The sequence below is a fragment of the Phasianus colchicus genome, chromosome 6 (assembly GCF_987193195.1).
Source record: "Phasianus colchicus chromosome 6, bPhaCol1.hap1.1, whole genome shotgun sequence".
Taxonomy (NCBI): Eukaryota; Metazoa; Chordata; class Aves; order Galliformes; family Phasianidae; genus Phasianus; species Phasianus colchicus.
The window spans coordinates 53,265,213-53,287,895 of record NC_143441.1 but is presented as its reverse complement, the minus strand read 5'-3'; the positions used below and the strand labels follow the sequence as shown (position 1 = coordinate 53,287,895).

The following is a 22,683-nucleotide window of genomic DNA, read 5'->3' as shown; positions in this document are numbered from 1 at the left end:
TACCACATTGCGTAACCACAAACGGGGACCACATCCCCCACCTTCCTCCCAAACCATGGTCCTCCCCATGGGACACCCCTTTGGTTGGGCTGTCAGCCCTCCTGCACACAACCATCCTTGGCTCTGCGCAGTGCTGCTCAGTGCTCACCAAAACATCGATGCGCTCTCACTGGCAGCTCCAGCCCAAACCCAAACAGCCACATGGGCCTCTCCCACCAAAATCAGGGCACAGCGTGCAGTCCCCATCCCAACTCCCCCCCGAGCACCTCCTGGTGCTGCGGCTTATCTCCCTCCACCTTCAGAGCTGTGATCTGCGGCATGGGTTTAACTCAGCACCTGCAGCACCAGGATGCAACTCGCTGCGTTATCTCCGTCTGCCATGCGCGCTGTTGGACGCAGGAGCTCTGCAGGTGTGTGGGACCCCACGGCTTGGAAACATGAAATCTGCAGCACCCATTCATCTCCCCGCATCTGCAGCCTGCCTGCGCCTCCCATCACTACCCCAACGCATTCTTACCTCAACACACTCCTGCCCCAATGCGCCGCTGACCCAAGGCATTCCTTCCCCAAAGCATCCCTGACCCAAAGCATCCCTGTCCCAGTGCATTCCTACCCCAATCCATTCCCGCCCCAGTGTTTTCCTGCCCCAATCCATCCCTGCCCCAATGCGTTCTTACCTCAACACACTCCTGCCCCAATGCATTTCTGCTCCCTGCCCATGTCGTGCTGTCACCCCATTGCACCTCAGGAGCACCTCAGGAACACCTCAGGAGCACCTGCCCATCACCCCCCTCATTGCCCCTGTAACTGTGCACCCCAATAACCCGGCTACCTCAATAATGAGGCACATAAACAGCCTGGCATATACCAACAGCCCAGCATCCCAATAACTAAGCAGCCCATTAGCTGGGTTCCCCAATAAACCAGCTTCCCAATAACATGGACACTCCAATTACCTGGGGGCCTCAAGAACCAAGCACCCCAATGATCTGGAATTACATCAATGGGGTACCCCAGTAACCAGGTACAGGCCATATATAAACCGAGAACCCAACAGCACCTCAGGAGGTGGTGCACCACAACAACCTGGCACCCAGTAACTTTGCACCCCAATAACTGGGCACCACAATAGCCTCTGATCCCAATGACTGGGCACCCCAATAACTGGGCACCCCAATAGCCTCTGATCCCAATAACTGGGCACCCCAGCAACTGGGCACCCCAACAATGGCACGATGATAACCTTGCCAACCAATAACCTGAGATTCCAACAACTCGGATACCCCAATACATTTGCACCCCCAAAAATCAGACACCCCGTGGGGCTGCGTGCCTCAGTTTCCCCATTTGCTGCCCCTCACCCGGCACACAGCGCCCGGCGGTTCGGTTCCCCCGGCACTGTTGGGGGGAACCGCCTGATCTCTGCAGCCATTGCGCACAGACGGCAGATCCGAGCGCTGCCACCGCCCGCGATGCTCCGCTCCGCTCCGCCCCGTCCCGCCCCCCCCGTCACCTTCCGGGCCCACCCCGGCTGTGGCTCCGCCGTCATCGTGCCGGTACCGCCCTCCCCCCCCCCTCTCCCCAGCGCCGGCAGCGATGCAGCGGGTGAGACCCCAAACACGCGCCCCATCGCGATACCCGCGCCCCATCCCAGTACCCACACCGCATCCCAGTACCCATACCTCATCCCGATACCGACACCCCATCCGGGTACCCAGACCGCATTCCAATATTTACACCCCCACTCCGGAACCCGTTCCCCACCCCGATGCCCACACCCCATCCTGATACCGACATCCCGATACCCGCTCCCCATCCTGGTACCCAAACCCTCATCTCGATACCCACACCCCAGCCCGGCACCCACACCTTAACCCCATACCCATACCCCATCCCAATACCTGTGCCCTATCCTGATAACCACATCCCATCCCAGTACCCGCACCCCATCCAGATATCCTCCCCCCCCGTCCTGATACCCTCACACCACCCCGATACCCACACCCCATCCCAGTACCCATGACCCATCCTGATACCCACACCCTATCCTGATGCCTGCACCCCATCCTAATACCCACATCCCATCCCAATACCCACACCCCCATCCCGGTACCCCCACCCCATCCCAGCACCCACAGCTCCACACACCCCGGGTCACTGGGAGGGCTCTGGGCACAGTGGGGTCCCGGTGCCAGCTGTGCCCTCAGCCCCCCCAATTCCCCGAAGGCTGCAGTGGCATTTGAAGACGTGGCCCTGTATTTCTCTGCTGAGGAGTGGGCGCTGCTGGCGCGGTGGCAGCGGGAGCTGTACCAGGAGGTGATGATGGATAACTACGACCTGGTGGCATGTCTGGGTAAGGAGCAGTGCTGCGCAGCCCCCCCAGTGCCCCCGGCCCCAGGTGTGCCCCTGCTACCACTGCATCCCAGTTTGCTGCCATGACTGGGGGTGGCACAGCAGCATCCTGCACGTGGCAGTCCCGTGGCAGTCCCAGCAGTCCCCAGCAGTCCCCAGCTGGCATCTCATAGCACCTCGGTGATGGTTACACCCCCAGGGCACAACCCGAGGGTCTCAGTGACATCTCTGAGGGCAGCTCTGGGGTCTGGGTGATGGTGATGCTCCTGTAGGTGTCTCTGGGGGATGCTGAGGACTCTCACTTCCCCAGACTCCCTTGACATCAAACCCCCCAACGTCCATGGAACGGATCCTGGGGAGACATCAAATAGAGGGGACAGAGGGCCACTGGACCCCGCAGGCAGCGGTGAGTGCAATGGGGCAGAGCTGGGGGCAACGGGATGGGGACTGCAGGGGGGTGTTGGGCACATAACGGATGTGAGCCCTGTGCTGTGCCATGAGCCATGCCATGAGCTGTGCCATGAGCTGTCCCACAGCTGTGTGCAAGAGGGGGTCCTACAGGAGCCCTCCTGCTGTGTGCCCGCCTGTGGCATCCCACGGGGACGTGGCCCTGACCCAGCGTCTCCACTCCCTGCAGCCCCCTGGGATGAAGACACACTGGGTGATGCCATCCAGGCACACCGTGCACCGCCGGAGCCAAGATGCCCCCTGCTGCACCCCGAATGGGGTGAGCGGGAGCCAGCAGGGGCTGTGGGGCCGCGGATCTGCAGGGTGTGTGGGCAGAGCTTCGAGGACGCGGCGGCGCTGAGCACACACCGGGCAGAGCACGGGGACCCGACGCCCAGCCACGAGTGCGTGGCATGCGGCAAAGCGTTCCGGCACCGCCGCAACCTCCTGGCACACAAGAAGCAGCGGGGCCAGCAGCGGCACTCCTGCGGCGAATGCGGCCGCAGCTTCTGCCTGAAGGGCGACCTGCTGCGGCACCGGCACCGGCGCGACCCGCAGGAGCACGGCGAAGGACAGCCGGCACCGCGGCAGTGCCCAGAGTGCGGGCTGCCCTTCGAGGATGAGCTCAGCCTGAGCCGGCACCGGGCGCAGCACGGCGAGGAGCGGCCCTTTGCCTGCGGGCGCTGCGAGCGCCGCTTCTCCTGGAAGGAGAGCCTGCAGCTGCACCTGCGCAGCCACGCGCCGGAGCGCCGCCACAAATGCCAGCAGTGCGGCCGGGCGTTCAGCCGCAGCAGCAACCTGCTGCTGCACCAACGCGTGCACACGGGTGAGCGGCCCTACGCCTGCGCGCAGTGCGACAAGACCTTCAGCAACAAGGCCAGCCTCACCACGCACCGCCGGCTGCACCGCCGCTGCAGGACCTTCGTCTGCGCGCTGTGCCGCCTCGGCTTCGGCTCCAAGAGCAAACTGCGACTGCATCTGCGTGGCCACGGCGACGGCGGCGGCCTCGGGGTGGGGAGTGGGCAGCCCTGACCCCAAAGGGCCTCATGGGATGCCCCAAAGGACCCCACGACACCCACTGGAGGACCTTATGAGGTGCCCCAAAGGACTCTGTAGCATCCCACAAAGGAGGTTGTGGGATCCCCCAGAGAATCTCATGGGATCCCCCAAAGGACATTTAGAGTTCTCCTGAAGGACCCTATTGGATCCCCCAAAGGACGCTGTGGGATCCCCCAGAGAATCTCATGGGATCCCCCAAAGGACCCCCAGAGGACCCTATTAGATCCTCCAAAGGACCCAGTGAGACTCCTTGAAGGACCCTATGGGATCCCCCTAAGGACTCCATAGGACATTTGCAGCTCTTCTGAAGGACCCCATTAGATCCTCCAGAGGACCCCATGAGACTTCTTGAATGACCTTATGGGATCCCCCAAAGGCCCCCAGGAGACCCCCTGAAGGAGCTTATGAGGTGCCCCAAAGGACTCCGTGGGATCCCCCAAAGGACATTTGGAGTTCCCCTGAAGGACCCTATGGGATCCCCCCAAAGGACTCTGTAGGACATTTGGAATTCTCCAGGAGGACTCTGATTTGGATCCTCCAAAGGACATTGTGGGATCCCATAAAGAATCCTATGGGATCCCCTGTAGAACCCCATGGGGCCACCCTAAGGACACAGTGGGACCCCAAAGGACCCTCTGCAGCAGTGCCCACCCCACTTGCCCCCACGGCCCTTTTTCTGTCCAAACCCCATGGCCTTGGGGCACCCCTGGTGCGCAGTGCTGTGTGCCATGGGGTGAAGGCAGATGTTGGTGGGCTCCTGCCCCACACCTGTGCCCTCGGCCCACTCCATCCTCTCACCCCCCCCCAGTATGGAGATCTGCTGAAGCCCCTCCGTTTTTGGGGCCATTCTGTGGCTCAGGATGACCCCTTTGGAGATGTGCAAAGCCGGCTGCGGTGCCCATGGGGTCTCAGCTTGGAGAACCCTACAGAGACAGGGATGGGGCATCCCTTCCCTGGGTCCCCTCCTCGTGCCCGGTGCCCCCTCGTGCCCTATATCCCTCTTTGCTCCGTGCTCCCCAGTATCTCCTGTCCTCCCCGCGCCCTGCGGTGTCCCCGCATCCCGCACCGGGCGCTGCGGGCGGGGCGCTGCGGGCAGACTACAGCTCCCGGCACGCACCGGGCAGCCTTTGTCTGCGCTCCCGCACCTCCCGCACCCCGCGGCCGTCGGCGGTGCCCCGCGGCAGCCCCCCGAGCGGCGCCGGTGAGAGCTGGGGGGGGGGTCGGGAGCGAGGGAGGGGGGTCACAGCGCGGGGGGGGCGCAGCGGAGGAGGGGGAGGGGACGAGGCGGGGGAGAGCGGTGCGGTGCGGGGGGTGCGGGGACGGTGTGCAGCTGTCACTCTCCCCAGAAATGGGACCCCCGACCCTAAAGCGCGGACCCAAATAAAAGTGCCGCTCCCCCCTCCCTCCTTCCCGTGTGAGTTCTGGGTGTGCCCCAAGGGGTGTGGACAGCAGCGCAGAATTGAACAAATCATGGTTGGGTTGGAAGAGACCCCACAGCCCCACCCCTGCCGTGGGCTGAGTGCCCCCACCCCCTCAAACTGCCCAGGGTCCCCCCACGAAGGCTGGGGCTGCACTATGTCCCCCATGCCAGGGGATGGGATGGGGATGGGGATGGGGATGGGATGGGATGGGATGGGATGGGATGGGATGGGATGGGATGGGATGGGATGGGATGGGATGGGATGGGATGGGATGGGGTTGGGATTGGGGATGGAGATGAGATGGGGATGGGGATGGGGATGGGGATGGGGATGGGGATGGGGATGGGGATGGGGATGGGTTCAGATGAGGATGGGGTTGGATGAGATGGGATGGAAAGAGGGGAATTGTGATCAGCATAGCAAAAGGACCATTCCTGAAATATCCAGAGCCCTGTTGTGCCCACTGCCCAGCACCCAGCTGCTTGTGCCTGGGCTATTGTTGCAGGCATTCCCAGGGCCCAGGTGGAGAAGATTCCTTGGGTGAGATTTCTTGTTGCCACTCTGCAATGGAGCCAGGGGAGGACCCCCAGCATGGGAGGCACAGGGGAATCACCAGTCCCCATGGCACAGGTGAGCTGCAGGACCCTCGGGTGGGGGTTCATCTGCCAGTGTCCAGCATAGTTATCTCACAAGGAACCCAAAAGTGGCTTTCTCTTCCCCAGAAAAGAACCGGGCTGGTGTGAAGCATGAGATTGTGGTGAAAATGGAGCCAGAGGATGAGTCCTACATTGGGTGCCTGCAGGACCTGGGGGCACAGGCCAGCATCGCCAGTGTCCCCAGTGTTCCCAGTACCAGTAAGTGACCACAGCAGGCAGCTGGGCAGGGCTGGGTGCTGGGCAAGCCCTGCCAGCTGCTTGGGGACAAAGTGCCATCCCATGCACTGTGAGGTGTTCCATGGGGACGTGTATGAGCTCCACTGCATCTTTCCTTTCACAGGAGTAAAAATGGAGGTAGTGGTCAAAGCGGAGCCTGAGGATGACTCATACAGCAACCACTGCTATCAGGAGGAGGAGGACCCCCCTGATCCCACTGCTGGTGAGCAGGGCCGGGTGCCCACAGTGGCTGGGGCTGTGTTATGGGGTTCCTGCATGTGCCCACAGCCCTGTGGGCACCCTGGGGATGGTGACGCTGTCCTGGGGGTCACACAGGGCCCAGCCTGCCCCACACTAGCTGGCACAGATGCATTCTCTGCCCATGCAGGCGATGCCAAGCCTGAGGTCATCGTGAAGGTGGAGCCGGAGGAGGCAGTGTGCATCGTGTGTCCCCAGGGCCCAGGTGACAAAGGCACTCTGGGTGAGTGCAGCTGTGCCATGTGGGGCTGCGTGGGGATGGGGGGCTCTGGGTCCGGGTGCGCTGGGCTGCCTTGCACTGTGGATCCCGCTGAGTGCCCAGGGTGGCTCTACGCCATACCCACGACACACAGCGTTCCCTTCTGTTGGCAGATGGCGAGAAGCATCTCAAGGAGGAGCTGGAGGATGTGGAACCAGAGAGGGCCCTGCAGGCTGTGCTTGGACACCGCATCATCCATGTGGGCACGGGCACACGGCCTGTCCCACCGGCGAGCACCGCTGGGCACCAACCCACCACGTCCCCCAGCACTGAGCCGGCCCGGCGGCCCCGCGGCACCGAACGTCCCTTCGGCTGCGGTGAGTGTGGGAAGAGCTTCCAGCACCGAGGGAACCTCATCACCCACCTGCGTGTGCACACCGGGGAGAGGCCGTTTGCGTGCGGCGTCTGCGGGAAGAGCTTCAGCCAGAAGGGCGACCTGATGCGGCACCAACGCACCCACACGGGCGAAAAGCCCTTCGAGTGCACTGTCTGCGGGAAGAGCTTCTGCTCCAAGCAGACCTTCGTGCTGCACCAACGCATCCACACTGGGGAGAAGCCCTTCTCCTGTGGCGACTGCGGGAAGAGCTTCAACCGCAAGGCCAACTTCGTCACGCACCAGAAGATCCACCGCGGCGAGCGGCCCTTCGTCTGCGCCGAGTGTGGGAAGGGCTTCTGCGCCAAGAAAACCTTCATCCTGCACCAGAAGATCCACGTGGGAGAGCGGCCCTTCGGCTGCTCCCAGTGCGGGAAGAGCTTCAGCCGCAACGGCGACCTGACGCGGCACCACCGCATCCACACCGGCGAGCGGCCCTTCGCCTGCGCCGACTGCGGGAAGAGCTTCAGCCACAACGGGGAGCTGATCAAACACCAGCGCATCCACACCGGCGAGAAGCCCTTCGCCTGCAGCGAGTGCGGGAAGAGCTTCAACCGCAAGGGCACGCTCGTCACCCACCAGCGCATCCACACCGGCGAGCGGCCCTTCGTCTGCGCCGAGTGCGGGAAGAGCTTCAACCTGAAGACGACGCTGATGAAGCACACGCGCATCCACACGGGGGAGCGGCCCTTCGCCTGCACCGACTGTGGGAAGAGCTTCAAGTACAAAGGCAACCTGCGGACGCACCGCCTGACGCACACGGTGCAGCGCGTCTACCCCTGCACGGAGTGCGGCCAGGTCTTCAGGCACAGGAAGGAGCTGAGCGGGCACCAGGGCGCGCACTCTGGGCAGAGGGTCCTGCCCTGTTATCGGGACGGGGAATCCTTCCGACCCTTCGTCCCCGCACACCCGCTGCTCGTGGCCCGCACGCAGACGCAGCTGCCACTCTCCGAGTGCGAGTAGGGGCAGAGCACGGACCGAACGGGGTGCGGGAGCGGCGGGAAGGAGCCGCGCTGCGGCGGTGGGTGCGCGTGGAGCGCAGCCGAGGGACGATGCCCTCCGGTGGGCAGCGCGCGGCGCTCTGAGCGGTGTGTGCCATAACGTCACCGAGCGGCGGGCGCAGGGCCCTCCGAGCGTTCATCTCCTTCCCACAGCCCGACGCCACGTCCAACCCGACCTTCACCACTTGCGGGGATGGGGACCCCGCGGCGCGTCCCACCCCCCCGGGGGGAAGAGACCCTCCGTACGCCCGAGCTGCCCGCGGAGAGGGGCCGCGCTCAGGGGGCTGCGGTGTATGGGAGCCCCCCGGAGCCTCGGGGACTGGGTAAACCTCGGGGACCGCGCGCCCTTAACGCCCCACTCACTGTCTTTTTTCCGAGCTGGAAAAGAATAAAAAGCGAAACCGAACGCGGGGAGCGGATCTGCCGGCAGGGTGTGCTGCCGCCCCAGCGAAGGGACGCGCGAGCAAATCGCTGCAGCTGCACCAGCGCAGGCACGTGTGAGCTCCGCTGCAGCTCCACACCTTTGTCGTGCTCTCCAAATGCCGTACGCGTTGCTCACCGCCCGACGCCGTGTCCCCCGGCTGCGCGGTGTCCCATGGCCATCAGAGCTTGGTGAGAAGCCGTGCCAAAGCCCTGTGCCCTCAGGCTGGGCCTCCCACCACCAGGCTTTCAGCTCCCTTCCATCCCAAACCTTTCCATGCTCCTAAGTTTTATCACGCACTGTGTCTGGGCAGTGCTGCCCCGGTGTCTGATTCTTCCCCACCCTCTCAAGGTGCAGTTGCACTGTGGGGATGCACGGGGGGGCTCGGGAGTATCTGGCCGGAGGGCTGTGCTGCCAGGCGCTGTGAATAGTGAATAGTGGAAGTGAATGTGTGAACACAGAGCTGCCTGCCTCCTCCAGCAGGTTTTCTGGTTACTTTCCAGAAAATTCCAAAGTATTGGCGGCTGGAGCAGCGACAAGGCCGGGTGCTAATCAATAGGGCCCTTCCACTTTAATAAATGTCTTTCTCCAAATCGGGAGCAGAGGAGGACCCATCACCTCAGTCCCTCCAGCAGAGCCGCCCCAGACACTGCAGCAGCTCGGTGGCCCCATGCTGCGCTCTCCCCACTGTGTCCCAGGCTGCCCTGTGCTGGGGGCCCAGAGCTGGACCCAGTGCTCTCTGCGCTCCCGATCCCTTCCACATCGTTCCCAGGGACAGAAGCTCTCTCTGCACACTTTGCTGTGCCCACATCGCAGCCCCACGCAGCCCTGCACGGAAGGACAGCGATGGGCAGAAGTCCCCACTCACCCTGAGCCCCACCTCCTCACACAAAGCAGATCTTTGCCCCCCGGCTCCGTTTGCTGATGGCTGCGCGGTTTCTGCACTCGGCCAGCAGCGGCTCAGCACAGGAGCTCCTGCAGCTCTTTGCACGGGGCTGTTTGTGCAGCAGTGCTATCTGTGATCCCAGCACTGCCCTCCCCCTGACGCTGCCTATAAAGGCGCTGCTGAGCTGCACAGCGGTTCCAGCCCCAGCACTGCAGTGCAGGAGGAGAGCAGGAACAGCACAAGTGCAGCAGTCAGACCTGGGGACACAGCGCAGCACTGCTTCGGTGAGTTGCCTGCAGCTCTGCTGCCACTGCTGGAAGAGATTCCAAGGATGCAGAACCTGCTTTCAAGGAGTGGGTTCTGACTTCCATGAATGAGGGTCAGCCAATATCTCTTTCCAAAGACAAGTTCAATGGAGATGGGTAATTTTGATGCCGTTTGGCTTTCTCCATGCTCACACGGCTGTGGGACTGACCTGAGTCCCCAGAGATCATCTGTATCACCTTCATTGGCACAGGGAGGGAAGCAGGGGAGGTTTGTGCCACTCTCACTGAAAATCTCTCTCCTTCCAGGCTTCACCTATGAGTGCTCTCCCAATGGCAGGACGTCAAAGCAAAGGTGAGCCACTCAGTGCCGCGCAGGCAGCTGCAGCCCAGCCGGGCTCCTGGATGAGTGCTGGGGAAGCACGGGGGGTTCGCATCCTCATGCAGCCTCGTGCACGCAGCACATGGGCTTTGTGGGAGGCTGTGGCCTCGGGGGTGTCCTGAGGCTGCCTCCCATCTCCCCGCTCTGAGAGCTCACAGAGCGAGGCTGAGGGCGAATGGGGCAGTGGTGTGCGGTGGGTGCACCTGAGACACAGCACAGGGGGCGATGCTGTACCCCAAACCTCGCTGTCCCTGTGCCTGTGTCATAGAGCCCGCGCCCCGCTGGCACCACGCAGGGCAGGAAATGGCCCAGGGGACAGTGCTGCATGAACACCACTGCGAGTTTGGCTCAGTGCATGACAGTGCATGGAAACAGAGTGGTTCAGCCCAGGCTTTTGTTCACCCAGTGCAGTCCTGGAGTGCAGGGGAGCTGTGAGATCTCATTTGCTTTCTGTTTTTGCTATCAGAAAAGTACCGGGTAGCAGCCCTTTGAGGAAGCCTGGAACTGAGCAGCAGTGGCTTCCCTCAGGGCCACACGTTCCTCCCGACTGTCCTGAGGACCACTTCTGGTGGCTCGGGGACACCTTTCCTTGTGGCCATGGGCACCTCCGCCAGGGAGCCGGTGTGTGGGGAGCAGGGGGTGTCCCGGCACCGAGGGGCTCACACACATCTCTCCTTCTTCTACAGAATCCCAGCTGACCATCATGCTTGTGGGGAAGACGGGGAGTGGGAAGAGTGCAACAGGGAACACCATCCTTGGGAAGAACCGATTTCATTCTACACTGTCAGCACAGTCAGTAACCCGAGACTACGAGAAAGCTGAAGGCTGTGTTGCTGGAAGACCAATTGAAGTTGTCGACACTCCTGGCCTATTTGACACAAGGGAGAACAATGAAAAAACAGCTGAAAAGATTAAGAATGCCTTTCGGTTCCTCTATGCAGGGGTCCATGCCATCATCCTGGTGATGCAGCTGGGCCGAGTCACTCAGGAAGAGCAGGAAGTGGCTGAGTGGGTGACCAAGATCTTCCATACTAAAGCACAGAGGTACACAATCCTGTTATTTACCAGAGCAGAAGAGCTGCATAATCCAGAAGACCTGAAGGATTTCATAGAAAACAGCCCATACCTCAACGGTTTGGCAGCCAAGTGTGGAAATCGGTACATCGGTTTCAGCAACACAGCCGCTGGGAAGGCGAGGGATCGGCAGGTTGCAGAGCTCATTGCCGTGATCGATGCCATGGTAGAGAAGAATCGCAGTGCTCCACATTACACGCGAGAAATGCTGGAGGAAGACACACGCACATTCTTTGAGAAGTTCTGTACCATCCTGTAGGCAGTGAGGGGTCGGGGTGGGAGGAGGCGTCTCCTCCACTGTGCCGTCCCTGCTGCGCTCTGAAGATGACGCTCTCCTTCCCCGCTCGCAGTTCCCATCCTTCCCCCTCCATGCCCTGCGCTTTCCCCTGCCCCGCGTGCCCGCTTTCCCCACGGGCTGCAGGTGCTCCATGCGCGCGTGCTGCTGCGTCGCTCCGCTCCGCTGCTCTCGGCAGCGCTGCGCTGACGCTCTCCTCCCCGGCTCCGCAGGCGCGGATGAGCTGAGACAAACGGGAACGCGGGGGCTGTGAGACGCGCCCCTCGGGAGAGGGCTCGGCACGGAGCGCTGCTGCGGACCGGGAGCCGCTGGCATCCCGCCGAGAGCCGGGGCTGGAAGGAGCTGTGCGCGGCGGGGGGCTCGTGCTGCCGCTGTCCGTCCCGCCGCAGTGGGACGCCGCCGGCGCCGGGGCTGCGGGGCTCTGCCCGCACGGGGCGATGCGGGGCGTGCTGTGCTGCCGGGCCTCCAGGAGCTCCCAATAAACGCTGAGCTTTGCTGTGCTGTGCGGTGGAGAACCTGTCCCACATCCATCTCTCATCCACACGGGGGGTGGGAAGCGGCTGTGAGCGGGCAGGGATCGCAGACCCGCAGGGAGGTGAGGATGGGGACTCAGCTGAGCCGGGGATGGGAGTGATGGGGGGCCGGGACGCACAGCCTGGTGAGGAAGGGGTGATCGGGGGCTGCGGGGAACGGGCTGTGGTGGAGCTGCCCTTGGTGCAGAGCTGAGGCTCTGCCTCCCTGCGCTCTCAGTTTCGTTCTTTGCAGTGCCTGGAACGCGGTGCAGTTACAGGAATAGGATTTTGAGCAGCCTTTGGCCTCACCCTGCGTGTCTGTTGGTGATAGCGTGCTCTCTTGGCTCGGGGCACCCACAGGGCTGCACATAAACACTTTTTGGGGGAAGATCCAACCTGCCTCTCCCCTGGCACAACCCGAGGCCACAGGCAGACGGAATGGACGTATTGCTTCTGAGAGTAGGGTATCCCCTTCCGAGAGGATGCCTGCCCTTCTCCAGCCTTCAGTACCTCAAGGGAGCCTACAGACAGGAGGGGAGTCAGCTCTTGGAAAGGGGAGATAACAGCAGGACAAGGGGAAATGGTTGGAAGTTGAGGGAGGGCAAATTTCAGTTGGATGTCAGGGGGAAGTTGTTTGCTGTGAGAGTGGTGAGGTGCTGGAACAGCTGGGACACACAGCCTGGTGAGGAAGGGGTGGTGCTGCTCTGGGGCAGCTGCCCTTGGTGCAGAGCATTATACAGGACACACACAGTCAGGATGCAGGCTGAGGTCTCTCTTTTAGTTCTGTGCTGAATCTAGTGCTCGGCAGTCCTTCCCAAAGCATGCACACCCCAGACAGCAGTGGGGTTATCTGTACAGGGCTGTTTGCAAAATTATCGTACAAAGTTACGTAATAGATTGCTATAATTAATCTTTGCTGGGCAGGCACATTATGCCCCACCAAGATCTATATCTAAGGATAGCAGCTGTCTCATTTTAATCTCCCTTCCACAGCAATGGAGGTGGTTTGCAGTCTGTAATTATCCCTTCAGGAGCCCAACAGACACTCACAGGACACTTTACCTTTCCTTCTTGTTGACAGCAGAGCCTTGAAACTGAAGAGTTTCTTTTCCACACGTTCTTTGAAGGTCCCCAAACCCTCTCTGTTAGGTCACTGTTGTTGAAGACAGGTGAAGAAGCTGTGATTCCTGCTTAGCTGAAGGCGTTGATTTTGCTTTACCAATTTATCTGTCTTTCTCCTGGAGAAGCTGACAGTCTGGGGCTTGGACAGATCCACTCCTTGCTGGGTAAAGAGCTGGCTGCAAGGCTGAGCCCAGAGATGGTGGGGAATGGAGTTTTAAATCCAGCTGGTAACCACTCACCTTCCCTCCTGAGAATCGGTACTGGGGCCTGTCCTGTTCAACATCACAGCATCACAGAATACTTTGGGTTGGAAGGGACCTCAAGGATCACGAAGCTCCAACCCCCCACCAATGCAGGGCCACCAACCTCCACATTTCACAGCAGCCCAGGCTGCCCAGGGCCCCATCCAACCTGGCCTTGAACACCTCAGGGATGGACGGGGCATCCACAGCCTCTCTGGGCAGCTGTTCCAGCACCTCACCACTCTCACAGCAAACAACTTCCCCCTGACATCCAACTGAAATCTGCCCTCCCTCAATTCCAACCATTTCCCCTTGTCCTGCTGTTATCTCCCCTTCCCAAGAGCTGACTCCCCTCCCATTTGTAGGCTCCCTTGAGGTGCTGAAGGCTGCAGTGATTCACCCCACAGCCTTCTCTTCTCCATGCTGAACAAGCCCAGCTCCCTCAGCCTGTCTTTGTAGTGGAGGTGCTGCAGCCCCTGATCATCTTTGTGGCTCCTCTGGACCCTGTCCACCATCTCTCTATCTTTCTTGTACTGGGGACTCCAGACCTGTGCGCAGTGCTGCAGATGGGGACACATGAGGGCAGAGCAGAGAGGGACAATCACCTCCTTGTCCCTGTCTCATGGGTGACCTTAATTCCCCTTATAACTCCTGCAAGAGGTGGTGGTGAGGTGGGGGTCAACCTCTGCTCCCAGGTGACAGCAATAGGACCAGAGGAAATGGCCTTAAGATGTGCCAGGGAAGGCTCAGGCTGGATGTCAGGAAATAGTTCCCCTGATGCTGGAAGCGGCTGCCCATGGAGGAGGGGGGTCACTGTCCACTGAGGTCTTGAACTGAGGCACATGGTTTATGCAAATATTGCTGAAAGGTGAATGGTTGGACGGGGTGATATGAGAGGTCCTTTCCAACCTTGGTGGTTAAATGGAGCACGCTGTCACAAACAGACACTCAGGGTGAGGCTGAAGGCTGCTCAAAATCCTATTCCCGTAAATGCACCGCGTTCCGGGCACTGCAAAGAACGAAACTGAGAGTGCAGAGAGGCAGAGCCTCAGCTCTGCACCAAGGGCAGCTGCCCCAGAGCAGCACCACCCCTTCCTCACCAGGCTGTGTGTCCCGGCCCCCCATCACTCCCAGCCCGGCTCGGTGCCGTGCTGAGGAAGAGGAGCTGTGGCAGAGCTGCTCCGGTGCTGGCACAGCAGGGCCTGTGCTGGGGGCACGGCTGGGAGCAGCTCTGCAGAAGGGCTCTGGGTGCTGCTGGGCTCCGAGGGGACACGGAGTGGCTGTGGCCATCGGACAAAGGCTGAGGGTGTCGGCTGCGCTGGGATGGCGCTGCCAGCAGTGGGACGAGTGGGATCCTGCCCTCTGCTCAGCAGTGGTGCGGCTGCACAGAGAGCACTGGGCCCAGCTCTGGGCCCCCAGCACTGGGGAGAGCGCTCCCCACTGGGACACAGTGGGGAGAGCGCAGCGCGGGGCCACCGAGCTGCTGCAGTGCCTGGGGCGGCTCTGCTGGAGGAGAGAGCTGGGCAGGCTCAGGGGGATCCACTGTGACCACACACCCTGCAGGAGCTGGGAGGGCGCGGAGCTGCGCTCTGCTCGGCGCTGCGGGGCAGCACGCGGCGCTGGGTGCAAACTGCAGCCCAGGAGCTCCCTGCACACAGCCAGCTCTGCACGGGGACGGCGGCCGTGGGCTCTCCTCCTTGGGGATCTCCCTCCCCGCTGTGCTCTGGGGGGCAATGCTGGGGCAGGGGGGACCAGAGGGACCCCGAGGGGCCCCATCCTCACCGCCCTGCGGGTCTGCGATCCCTGCCCGCTCACAGCCGCTTCCCACCCCCCGTGTGGATGAGAGATGGATGTGGGACAGGTTCTCCACCGCACAGCACAGCAAAGCTCAGCGTTTATTGGGAGCTCCTGGAGGCCCGGCAGCACAGCACGCCCCGCATCGCCCCGTGCGGGCAGAGCCCCGCAGCCCCGGCGCCGGCGGCGTCCCACTGCTCCTTCTCAGAGCGCAGCAGGAATGGCACGATGGAGGAGACGTCTCCTCTCTGCCGGAATCCTTGCTGCCTGTTCTCTGGCAGGAGACGCACAGCCTCCTTTGTGGTGCACTGCGAAGACCTTTATTGTAGGACCTTTACAACCCCTTGGTCACAGGCACAAACCAGGCACCTCGCGTGTGTTTATGTCGGGCACAAGTTGCTGCTGAGCTCATCCACTCATTTTCAAGGTCTTTTGTTCATTATGTCTTTCTCTGTCCCGCTATGGGAGGCAGAGAGTTCCTCTGCTTCTGCTCGAAGAGGCACGATGCAATTTACTGAGCTTTCTGTCAACAACTAATCAACTACTCTGAGGCAAAATGAGGCAGCTTTCTAGCAGTGATTAGTAAGCATCATGGATAAGGGTGTTGGTGGAGGCACTAATTCCTTACCAACTACTTCAAGGGAAAGCAAATACAAGAAAATGCAGAAGAAAAAGAGGGAGAGAGATTTGGAGGCAGGTGTATTTCACCACTGCTGCGTCCAGCACGGCCCTGAGCATGGCAGCCCAATTGGGTCGAGAGCATTTGGGAGCTTTCCACAAGGGTCTCTGCTGCTCGTCTTTATCAGCTGTGAGGGGCCACGAGGTGAAGTGAAGATAAGCGGTCTGTCACTCTGCCTCCGCAGAACCAGGGCCCGCAGATCTCACAGCTTCCAGCTTCTGCTGCTAAGGCTCCATGCAGTCTGGCTGTTTGAGTCAGCCCGTCCCCTGTTGGTCCCAGACAGCCCATCACCACACACCGCCCCCTGCGTCGGCGCGCCAGGGCAGCAGACATGGCGCAGAAGAGAAGATTGTCCTGATTGAACTCTTCTTCCCTAGAGAACAGTACAAGAGTCCCGAGAAACTTTAGGCAAACCCTTCAGCAGCATTTCTTGTGTGTAACACGGAGCATCGCCATTCCGCTCTACCATGGCATCGATCATGAGGATGAGCTCTGCAACCTGCCGGTCCCTCGCCTCTCCGGTGGCTGTGTTGCTGAAACCGATGTACCGATTTCCACACTTGGCTGCCAGCTTCTTGAGGAATGGGATTCTTTCTATGATACCCTTCAAAACCTCTGGTTTCTGCAGCTGTTCTGCCCTGGTAAATAACAGGATTGTGTACCTCTGTGCTTTAGTACGGAAGATCTTGGTCACCCACTCAACCACTTTCTGCTCTTCCGTAGTGATTTGGCCCAGCTGCATCACCAGGATGATGGCATGGAACCCTGCAGAGACGAACTGAAAGGCATTCTTAATCTTTTCAGCTGTTGTTGTATTCAATACCCCAGTGTCAAAAAGGCCAGGGGTGTCAACAACAGTAATTGGTCTTCCGCAGAAGAGGCTTTCATCTTTCTTGCAGGCTTGGGTTACTGACTGTGCTGACAATGCAGAAAGAAATGCCTTCTTCCCAAGGATGCTGTTCCCTGTCGCACTCTTCCCGCTCCCCGTCTTGCCCACCAACAGAACGCTCAACTGGGATCCTGTACAACAAGCAGAGACGAGCGTGAGCCCCGCAGTGCTGGGACAGCCCCTGCTCACCACGGAGTGCCCAGGGCCACAAGGAAAGGTGTCCCCGAGCCACCGCTGTGCCCTGCGGGGACGGGACAGGGCACAGCTGGAGCCGGCTGCCAGCAGGCACACAGGGCTCGCTCGGCCCCATCCACCCTCAGCCTCGCTCTGTGAGCTCTCAGAGCGGGGAGATGGGAGGCAGCTCAGGATACACACGACAGGGGAGACACTCACCTGTGCTGTGACGTCCTGCCATTGGGAGAGCACTCACACGCACATGGGGAGCCTGGAAGGAGAGAGATTTTAAGTGAGAGCGGCACAAATCACAGAATCACAGAATATCAGGGTTGGAAGGGACCTCCAAGATCATCCATCGCAATCCCCCCGCTGAAGAAGGAACACGTGGATTAGGTCACACAGGAACAAGCCGTTTGCCTTTGTCCTGTTGGTGCACTCTTGGTTAAAGGAAGCACTGCTGTGCCGTGCAGTGCCGCAGCCGTGCCACAAGGACACGCAGGCTGTGTGGTCTCCTCCTTACGGACCTGCAGCCCCCGGACATGAGGCTGTGCCCCCTGCTCTGGGTGTCCCTGCAGAGGCAGGGGAGACCAAACCCCACATCCCCAAACCAGAGGTCACTGGGGCTGCAGGCACCTCTGCAGACCGCCCGCTCCATCCCCGCCCGTCGGTCCCCCATCGCCCGCTGCCCAGGGCTGTGTCCCTTTGGCTGTGGAACCTCTGCAGGGACGGAGACCCTCTGCAGTGCTGGGCAGCTGGTGCAGTGCTCACCCACCCGCACAAAGGGAAAGGGGTCGGTGATGTTTCCTGCACAGTTCCTGTGCTTCCAGTTGTGCCCACTGTCTCCTGTCCTGGCTCCGCGCCCCGCTCCGCCCCACCAGCTCTTGGCACACCCACACAGGACCTCCTTGGCCTCTCCATCAGAGGATCACAGAATATGGTGGGTTGGAAGGGGCCCCCAGGGATCCAAGGATCCAACCCCTGGCTCTGCGCAGGACCACTCAGATCCAAACCCTGTGTCTGACAGTGGTGTCCAAGCACGCCATGATCTCCTGCTGCCTGGGGCTGTGATCACAGCCCATGCGCACCGTGCCCCGCCTCGCCCTGAGAGGCAGCAGGAATGGCTCAACAGCGGAGGCGTCTCCTGTCTGACCGACCCCTCGCTGCCTACAGGATGGTACCAACCTGCAAAAAGGTCTGTTTGTCTTTCTCCAGCATCTCTCGCGTGTAACACGGAGCATCGCCATTCTGCTCTACCATGGCATCCATCATGTGGATGAGCTCTGCAACCTGCCGGCCCCTCGCCTCTCCGGTGGCTCTGTTGTTGAAGGCGATGTACCGATTTCCACACTTGGCTGCCAGACCCTTAAGGTATGGACTGCCTTCTATGAAACTCTTCAGATCTTCTGGTTTCTGCAGCTGTTCTGCTCGGGTGAATAACAGGATTGTGTACCTCTGTGCTTCAATATTGAATATCTTGGTCACCCACTCAACCACTTCCTTCTCTTCCTGAGTGATTCGGCCCAGCTGCATCACCAGGGCGATGGTATGGACCCCTGTGGAGAGGTATCGAAGGCCATCCTTAATCTTTTCAGCTGTTTTCAGGTTGGCTTCCCTTGTGTCAAAGAGGCCTGGAGTGTCCACAACCTCAACTGCTCTCCCACAGCAGTGGCTCTTGGCACTGTTGTAGTTGGAGGTTACAGAACAGTCTGACAGCTTCGATTCAAACGCCTCCTTCCCAAGGATGCTGTTCCCTGTCGCGCTCTTCCCACTCCCCGTCTTGCCCACCAGCAATATCCTCAGCTGGGATCCTGTGGAACAAGCATAGAATCATAGAATCATAGAATCACCAAGGTTGGAAAAGACCTAAAAGATCATCCAGTCCAACCGCTCACCTATTACCAACAGCTCCCACTAAACCACGCCCCTCAACACCACATCCAGTCTTTCCTTGAACACCCCCAGGGTCGGTGACTCCACCACCTCCCTGGGCAGCCCATTCCAGTGCCTGACCACCCTTTCTGAAAAGTAATACTTCCTCATGTCCAGCTTGAATCTCCCCTGCCGTAGCTTGAAACCATTCCCTCTGCTCCTATCACTAATGACACGAGAGAAGAGGCCGACCCCCTCCTCACCACAGCCTCCCTTCAGGAAGTTATGGAGAGCAGTGAGGTCTCCCCTGAGCCTCCACTTCTCCAGACTGAACAATCCCAGCTTCCTTGGCTGCTCCTCATAAGACTTGTGCTCCAGACCCCTCACCAGTTTCGTTGCCCTTCTCTGGACACGCTCCAGGGCCTCAAAGTCTTTCCTGTAGTGAGGGCCCAAAACTGAACAAGCACTCGAGGTGCGGCCTCACCAGAGCTGAGTACAGGGGATGATCACCTCCCTGCTCCTGCTGGCCACACCATTTGTTGTTGGAGCTCGGTGGGAGACAGACACACGACCACATAATTGATCAGAAAGTCTCAACTTTAATCAGAAGGTTGCGTGCTTTTATGTTGGCGCTAATGAAGCTCATACATATTGCAAAGCCCAAGCTCCTGATAGGCTCTTCAGCTACTTGTAGCCCCAGCCCTTCTTTGTACTTTTTGTGGTTAGACCATGCTATTTATCTTTCTTACTTCTACATTCTCCTTCCTTCCTTCACATCCTGTTACACTGCTCAAGGACTCTCGCCTCATTAGCCGAATACTGTCTGTGTGGCCTTTCTCAGCAAGCCAGGTCTCAATCACGCTCTCCACAGTTTCTGATACCAGCCAGGATGCCATTGGCCTTCTTGGCCACCCGGGCACACTGCTGGCTCACGTTCAGCCCAGCATCAACCAACACCCCCAGGTCCATTTCCTCTACAGTCCTCCAGCCACTCCGCTCCCAGCCTGTAGCGTCGCCTGGTGTTGTTGTGGCCAAAGTGCAGGACCTGCCACTTGGCCTTGTTGAACCTCATCCCACTGGCTTCAGCCCAGCTCTCCAGCCTGTCCAGATCCCTCTGTAGGGCCTCGCTACCCCCAGGCAGATCCACACTTCCAGCCAGCTTGGTGTCATCCCCAAACTTACTGAGGGTGCACTCAATGCCCTCATCCAGGTCATCAATAAAGATATTGAAATGGACAGGCCCCAGCACCGACTCCTGGGGAACACCACTCGTGACCGGTCGCCAGCTGCATTTAGCTCCACTGACCACCACTCTCTGGGCCCGGCCCTCCAGCCAGCTCCTCATCCAGCCAAGAGTGTACCCATCCAGGCCTCGGGCTGCCAGCTTCTGCAGGAGAATACTGTGGGAGACAGTGTCAAAGGCTTTGCTGAAGTCAAGGTAGACTACATCAACAGCCTTTCCCTCATCCACCAGGCGGGTCACCAGGTCATAGAAGGAGATCAGGTTGGTCAAGCAGGACCTGCCCTTCATGAACCCATGCTGGCTAGGCCTGATCCCCCGGTTGTCCCGCACTTGCCGCGTGATCTCCCTCAAGACAATCTGCTCCATAACCTTCCCTGGCACCGAGGTCAGGCTAACAGGCCTGTAGTTCCCCGGGTCCTCCTTACAGCCCTTCTTGTAGATGGGAGTCACACTGGCAAGCCTCCAGCCTGCTGGGAGCTCACCCATCAACAAGGAGCGCTGATAGATGATGGAAAGCGGCTCGGCTGTCAGCTCTGCCAGCTCCCTCAGCACTCTCGGGTGAATCTCATCCGGCCCCATGGACTTGTGGCAGTCCAGTTGGAGTAGCAGGTCTCTGACTGTTTCTTCCAGAATCACAGGGGGGTTAGTGTGCTCCCCAGCCGAGACCACCAGGTCAGAGAGGAGTGCCCTGAGGGTAACTGCTCTGACTTTTAAAGACAGACCTAAAGAAGGCATTCAGGACCTCCGCCTTTTCCTTATCCTCAGTGGTCACATTCCCAGCCCCATCCAGCAAAGAGTGGATATTCTCCTTTGTCCTCCTCTTACTGTTAATGCATTTATAAAAGAGTTCCTTATTCCTTTTCACCCTAGCGGCCAGGTTAAATTCAAGCTGGGCTTTTGCCTTTGTGATTTCACATCCACACATCCTAACAACTTCCTTGTATTTATTCTGAGTCACCCGTCCCTCTTTCCACAGGCGGTAGATTCTCTTGTTCTCCCAGAGCCTCAAGAATCGCTCCCTGTTCATCCACACTGGTCTTCTTCCCCGCCGGCTCATTTTGCTGCTCAAGGGAACAGCCAGCTCCTGCGCCCTTAAGACTTCCTTCCTGAAGAGCAACCAGCCATCTTGGACCCTTTAGTCGCTAAGACTGAATGCTGGGGGACTCCCCCTATTAGTCTCTTGAACACTTCAAAGTCCGCCCTCCTGAAGTCCAAGGTAGCAGTTTGACTATTCCCTCTCCAGGCTCCACCATGAATCGAGAAACCTATCATTTCGTGGTCACTCTGTCCAAGACAGCCTCCAACCTCCACATCTCCCACCAGACCTTCCCTGTTTGTGAACAGCAGGTCTAGCGGGGCAGTTCCTCTCGTGGGCACTCTGACCAGCTGCATCAGGAAGTTATCCTCTATGCATTCCAGAAACCTCCTAGACTGCTCCTTCTGTGCTGTGCTGTACTCCCAGCACATGTCAGGGAAGCTGAAGTCCCCCATGAGGACAAGGGCTGCCAACCATGCAGCGCGTGCCAGCTGAGTACAGAATACCTCGTCTGTCTCTTCATCCTTGTTTGGAGGTCTCTAACAGACGCCCACCAGGATGTCTGCCTTGTCAGCCCTTCCCCTGATTTTACCCATAGAGATTCAATGTTATCCGTCCCCAGATAAGCAGAGATGTGTGTGAGCCGTGCAGCACGCAGCTCCCCTCACCCCAGCTGTGCTCCTCGGGGTCCATCAGAGGAACTGAGGGTGCCCAGGGCTGTCGGACTCCAGGCTTTCTAACTGGCTGCACCCAGTGCTCTTCTGAGAGCAGAAAGAGAAAGCGAAAGCGATCTCACAGCTCCCCTGAGCCCCAGGACTGCTCGGGGTGGATCTCCCTTTCCAAGCAGTCACACACTGAGCAGATCATGCAGCAGTGTTTGTGCAGCACTGGCCCTTGGGCAATTTCCTGCCCTTCATGTTGCCAGCGGGGCACAGCTCTATGCAATGGCCACGGAGGGACGAGGTTTGGGTTACAGCTTTACCCCTGTGCTGTACGTCAAGCTGTACAGCACTGCCCCATCCGCCCTCACCCAAACTCTGTGAGCTCTCAGAGCAGGGAGATGGGAGGCAGCCTCGGGATACACAACAGCATGCAGAGACACTGAGCGGCTCACCTGTGCTTTGGGTTGCTGCCATCGGGAGAGCGCTCATAGGTGAAGCCTGGAAGGAGAGAGATTTTCAGTGAGAGCGGCACAAACCTCCCCTGCTTTCCTCCCTGTGCCAATGAAGGTGATACAGATGATGTCTGGGGACTCAGGTCAGTCCCACAGCCGTGTGAGCATGGAGAAAGCCAAATGGCATCAAAATTACCCATCTCCATTGACTTTGTCTTTGGAAAGAGATATTGGCTGACCCTCATTCATGGAAGTCAGAACCCACTCAATGAAAGCAGGTTCTGCATCCTTGGAATCTCTTCCAGCAGTGGCAGCAGAGCTGCAGGCAACTCACCGAAGCAGCGCTGCGCTGTGTCCCCAGGTCTGACTGCTGCACTTGTGCTGTTCCTGCTCTCCTCCTGCACAGCAGTGCTGGGGCTGGAACCGCTGTGCAGCTCAGCAGCGCTTTTAGAGGCAGCGTCAGGGGGAGGGCAGTGCTGGGATCACAGATAGCACTGCTGCACAAACAGCCCCGTGCAAAGAGCTGCAGGAGCTCCTGTGCTGAGCCGCTGCTGGCCGAGTGCAGAAACCGTGCAGCCATCAGCAAACGGAGCCGGGGGGCAAAGATCTGCTTTGTGTGAGGAGGTGGGGCTCAGGGTGAGTG

General features: G+C 59.7%; 4 protein-coding genes across 6 annotated transcripts; 3 read left to right on the top strand and 1 right to left on the bottom strand.

Annotated features, from left to right (window-relative positions):
* The first annotated feature begins 1,541 nt into the window (after positions 1–1,541).
* On the top strand, positions 1,542–3,831 carry LOC149917646 (uncharacterized). Of its 2 annotated transcripts, none has more exons than XM_090143321.1 (4): positions 1,542–1,605; positions 2,227–2,353; positions 2,663–2,758; positions 2,990–3,831. In XM_090143321.1, the coding sequence occupies exons 1-4, from the start codon at positions 1,597–1,599 to the stop codon at positions 3,829–3,831; spliced, it is 1,074 nt and encodes a 357-aa protein (XP_089999447.1). In that variant the 5' UTR covers positions 1,542–1,596. The 2 variants fall into 2 exon arrangements, with proteins under 2 accessions (XP_089999447.1, XP_089999448.1); XM_090143322.1 differs by having other exon boundaries at positions 1,595–1,605; positions 2,625–2,758.
* An 886-nt stretch (positions 3,832–4,717) lies between these two features.
* On the top strand, positions 4,718–9,392 carry LOC116242822 (uncharacterized). 2 transcript variants are annotated; one of them, XM_090143307.1, is made up of 6 exons: positions 4,718–5,059; positions 5,785–5,909; positions 6,002–6,133; positions 6,276–6,374; positions 6,540–6,632; positions 6,782–9,392. In XM_090143307.1, exons 1-6 carry the CDS (start codon positions 4,719–4,721, stop codon positions 8,002–8,004), a joined length of 2,013 nt encoding a protein of 670 aa, XP_089999433.1. In that variant the 5' UTR covers position 4,718; the 3' UTR covers positions 8,005–9,392. The 2 variants fall into 2 exon arrangements, with proteins under 2 accessions (XP_089999433.1, XP_089999434.1); XM_090143308.1 differs by having other exon boundaries at positions 5,751–5,909.
* A 94-nt stretch (positions 9,393–9,486) lies between these two features.
* LOC149917645 (GTPase IMAP family member 7-like) lies at positions 9,487–11,878 on the top strand. Its single transcript, XM_090143324.1, has 3 exons — positions 9,487–9,633; positions 9,922–9,967; positions 10,681–11,878. The coding sequence occupies exons 2-3, from the start codon at positions 9,931–9,933 to the stop codon at positions 11,325–11,327; spliced, it is 684 nt and encodes a 227-aa protein (XP_089999450.1). The 5' UTR covers positions 9,487–9,633; positions 9,922–9,930; the 3' UTR covers positions 11,328–11,878.
* A 3,452-nt stretch (positions 11,879–15,330) lies between these two features.
* Positions 15,331–22,375, bottom strand: LOC149917644 (GTPase IMAP family member 4-like). Its single transcript, XM_090143329.1, has 3 exons — positions 22,041–22,375; positions 16,995–17,046; positions 15,331–16,732 (listed from the first exon to the last, which is right to left on the bottom strand). Exons 2-3 carry the CDS (start codon positions 17,014–17,016, stop codon positions 16,086–16,088), a joined length of 669 nt encoding a protein of 222 aa, XP_089999455.1. The 5' UTR covers positions 17,017–17,046; positions 22,041–22,375; the 3' UTR covers positions 15,331–16,085.
* Positions 22,376–22,683: the final 308 nt, after the last annotated feature.

Coding starts and splice junctions, on each gene's coding strand:
- LOC149917645 (XM_090143324.1), top strand. CDS start 9,931: ATGAGTGCTCTCCCAATGGCAGGACGTCAAAGCAAAG. Junction 9,968..10,680: donor GGCAGGACGTCAAAGCAAAG/GTGAGCCACTCA, acceptor CTTCTTCTACAG/AATCCCAGCTGACCATCATG.
- LOC149917644 (XM_090143329.1), bottom strand. CDS start 17,016: ATGGCAGGACGTCACAGCACAG. Junction 16,733..16,994: donor GGCAGGACGTCACAGCACAG/GTGAGTGTCTCC, acceptor CTTGTTGTACAG/GATCCCAGTTGAGCGTTCTG.
- LOC149917646 (XM_090143321.1), top strand. Junction 2,354..2,662: donor CGACCTGGTGGCATGTCTGG/GTAAGGAGCAGT, acceptor TCACTTCCCCAG/ACTCCCTTGACATCAAACCC. Junction 2,759..2,989: donor ACTGGACCCCGCAGGCAGCG/GTGAGTGCAATG, acceptor CACTCCCTGCAG/CCCCCTGGGATGAAGACACA.
- LOC116242822 (XM_090143307.1), top strand. CDS start 4,719: ATGACCCCTTTGGAGATGTGCAAAGCCGGCTGCGGTGCCCATGGGGTC. Junction 5,910..6,001: donor CACCAGTCCCCATGGCACAG/GTGAGCTGCAGG, acceptor TCTCTTCCCCAG/AAAAGAACCGGGCTGGTGTG. Junction 6,134..6,275: donor CCCCAGTGTTCCCAGTACCA/GTAAGTGACCAC, acceptor TTCCTTTCACAG/GAGTAAAAATGGAGGTAGTG.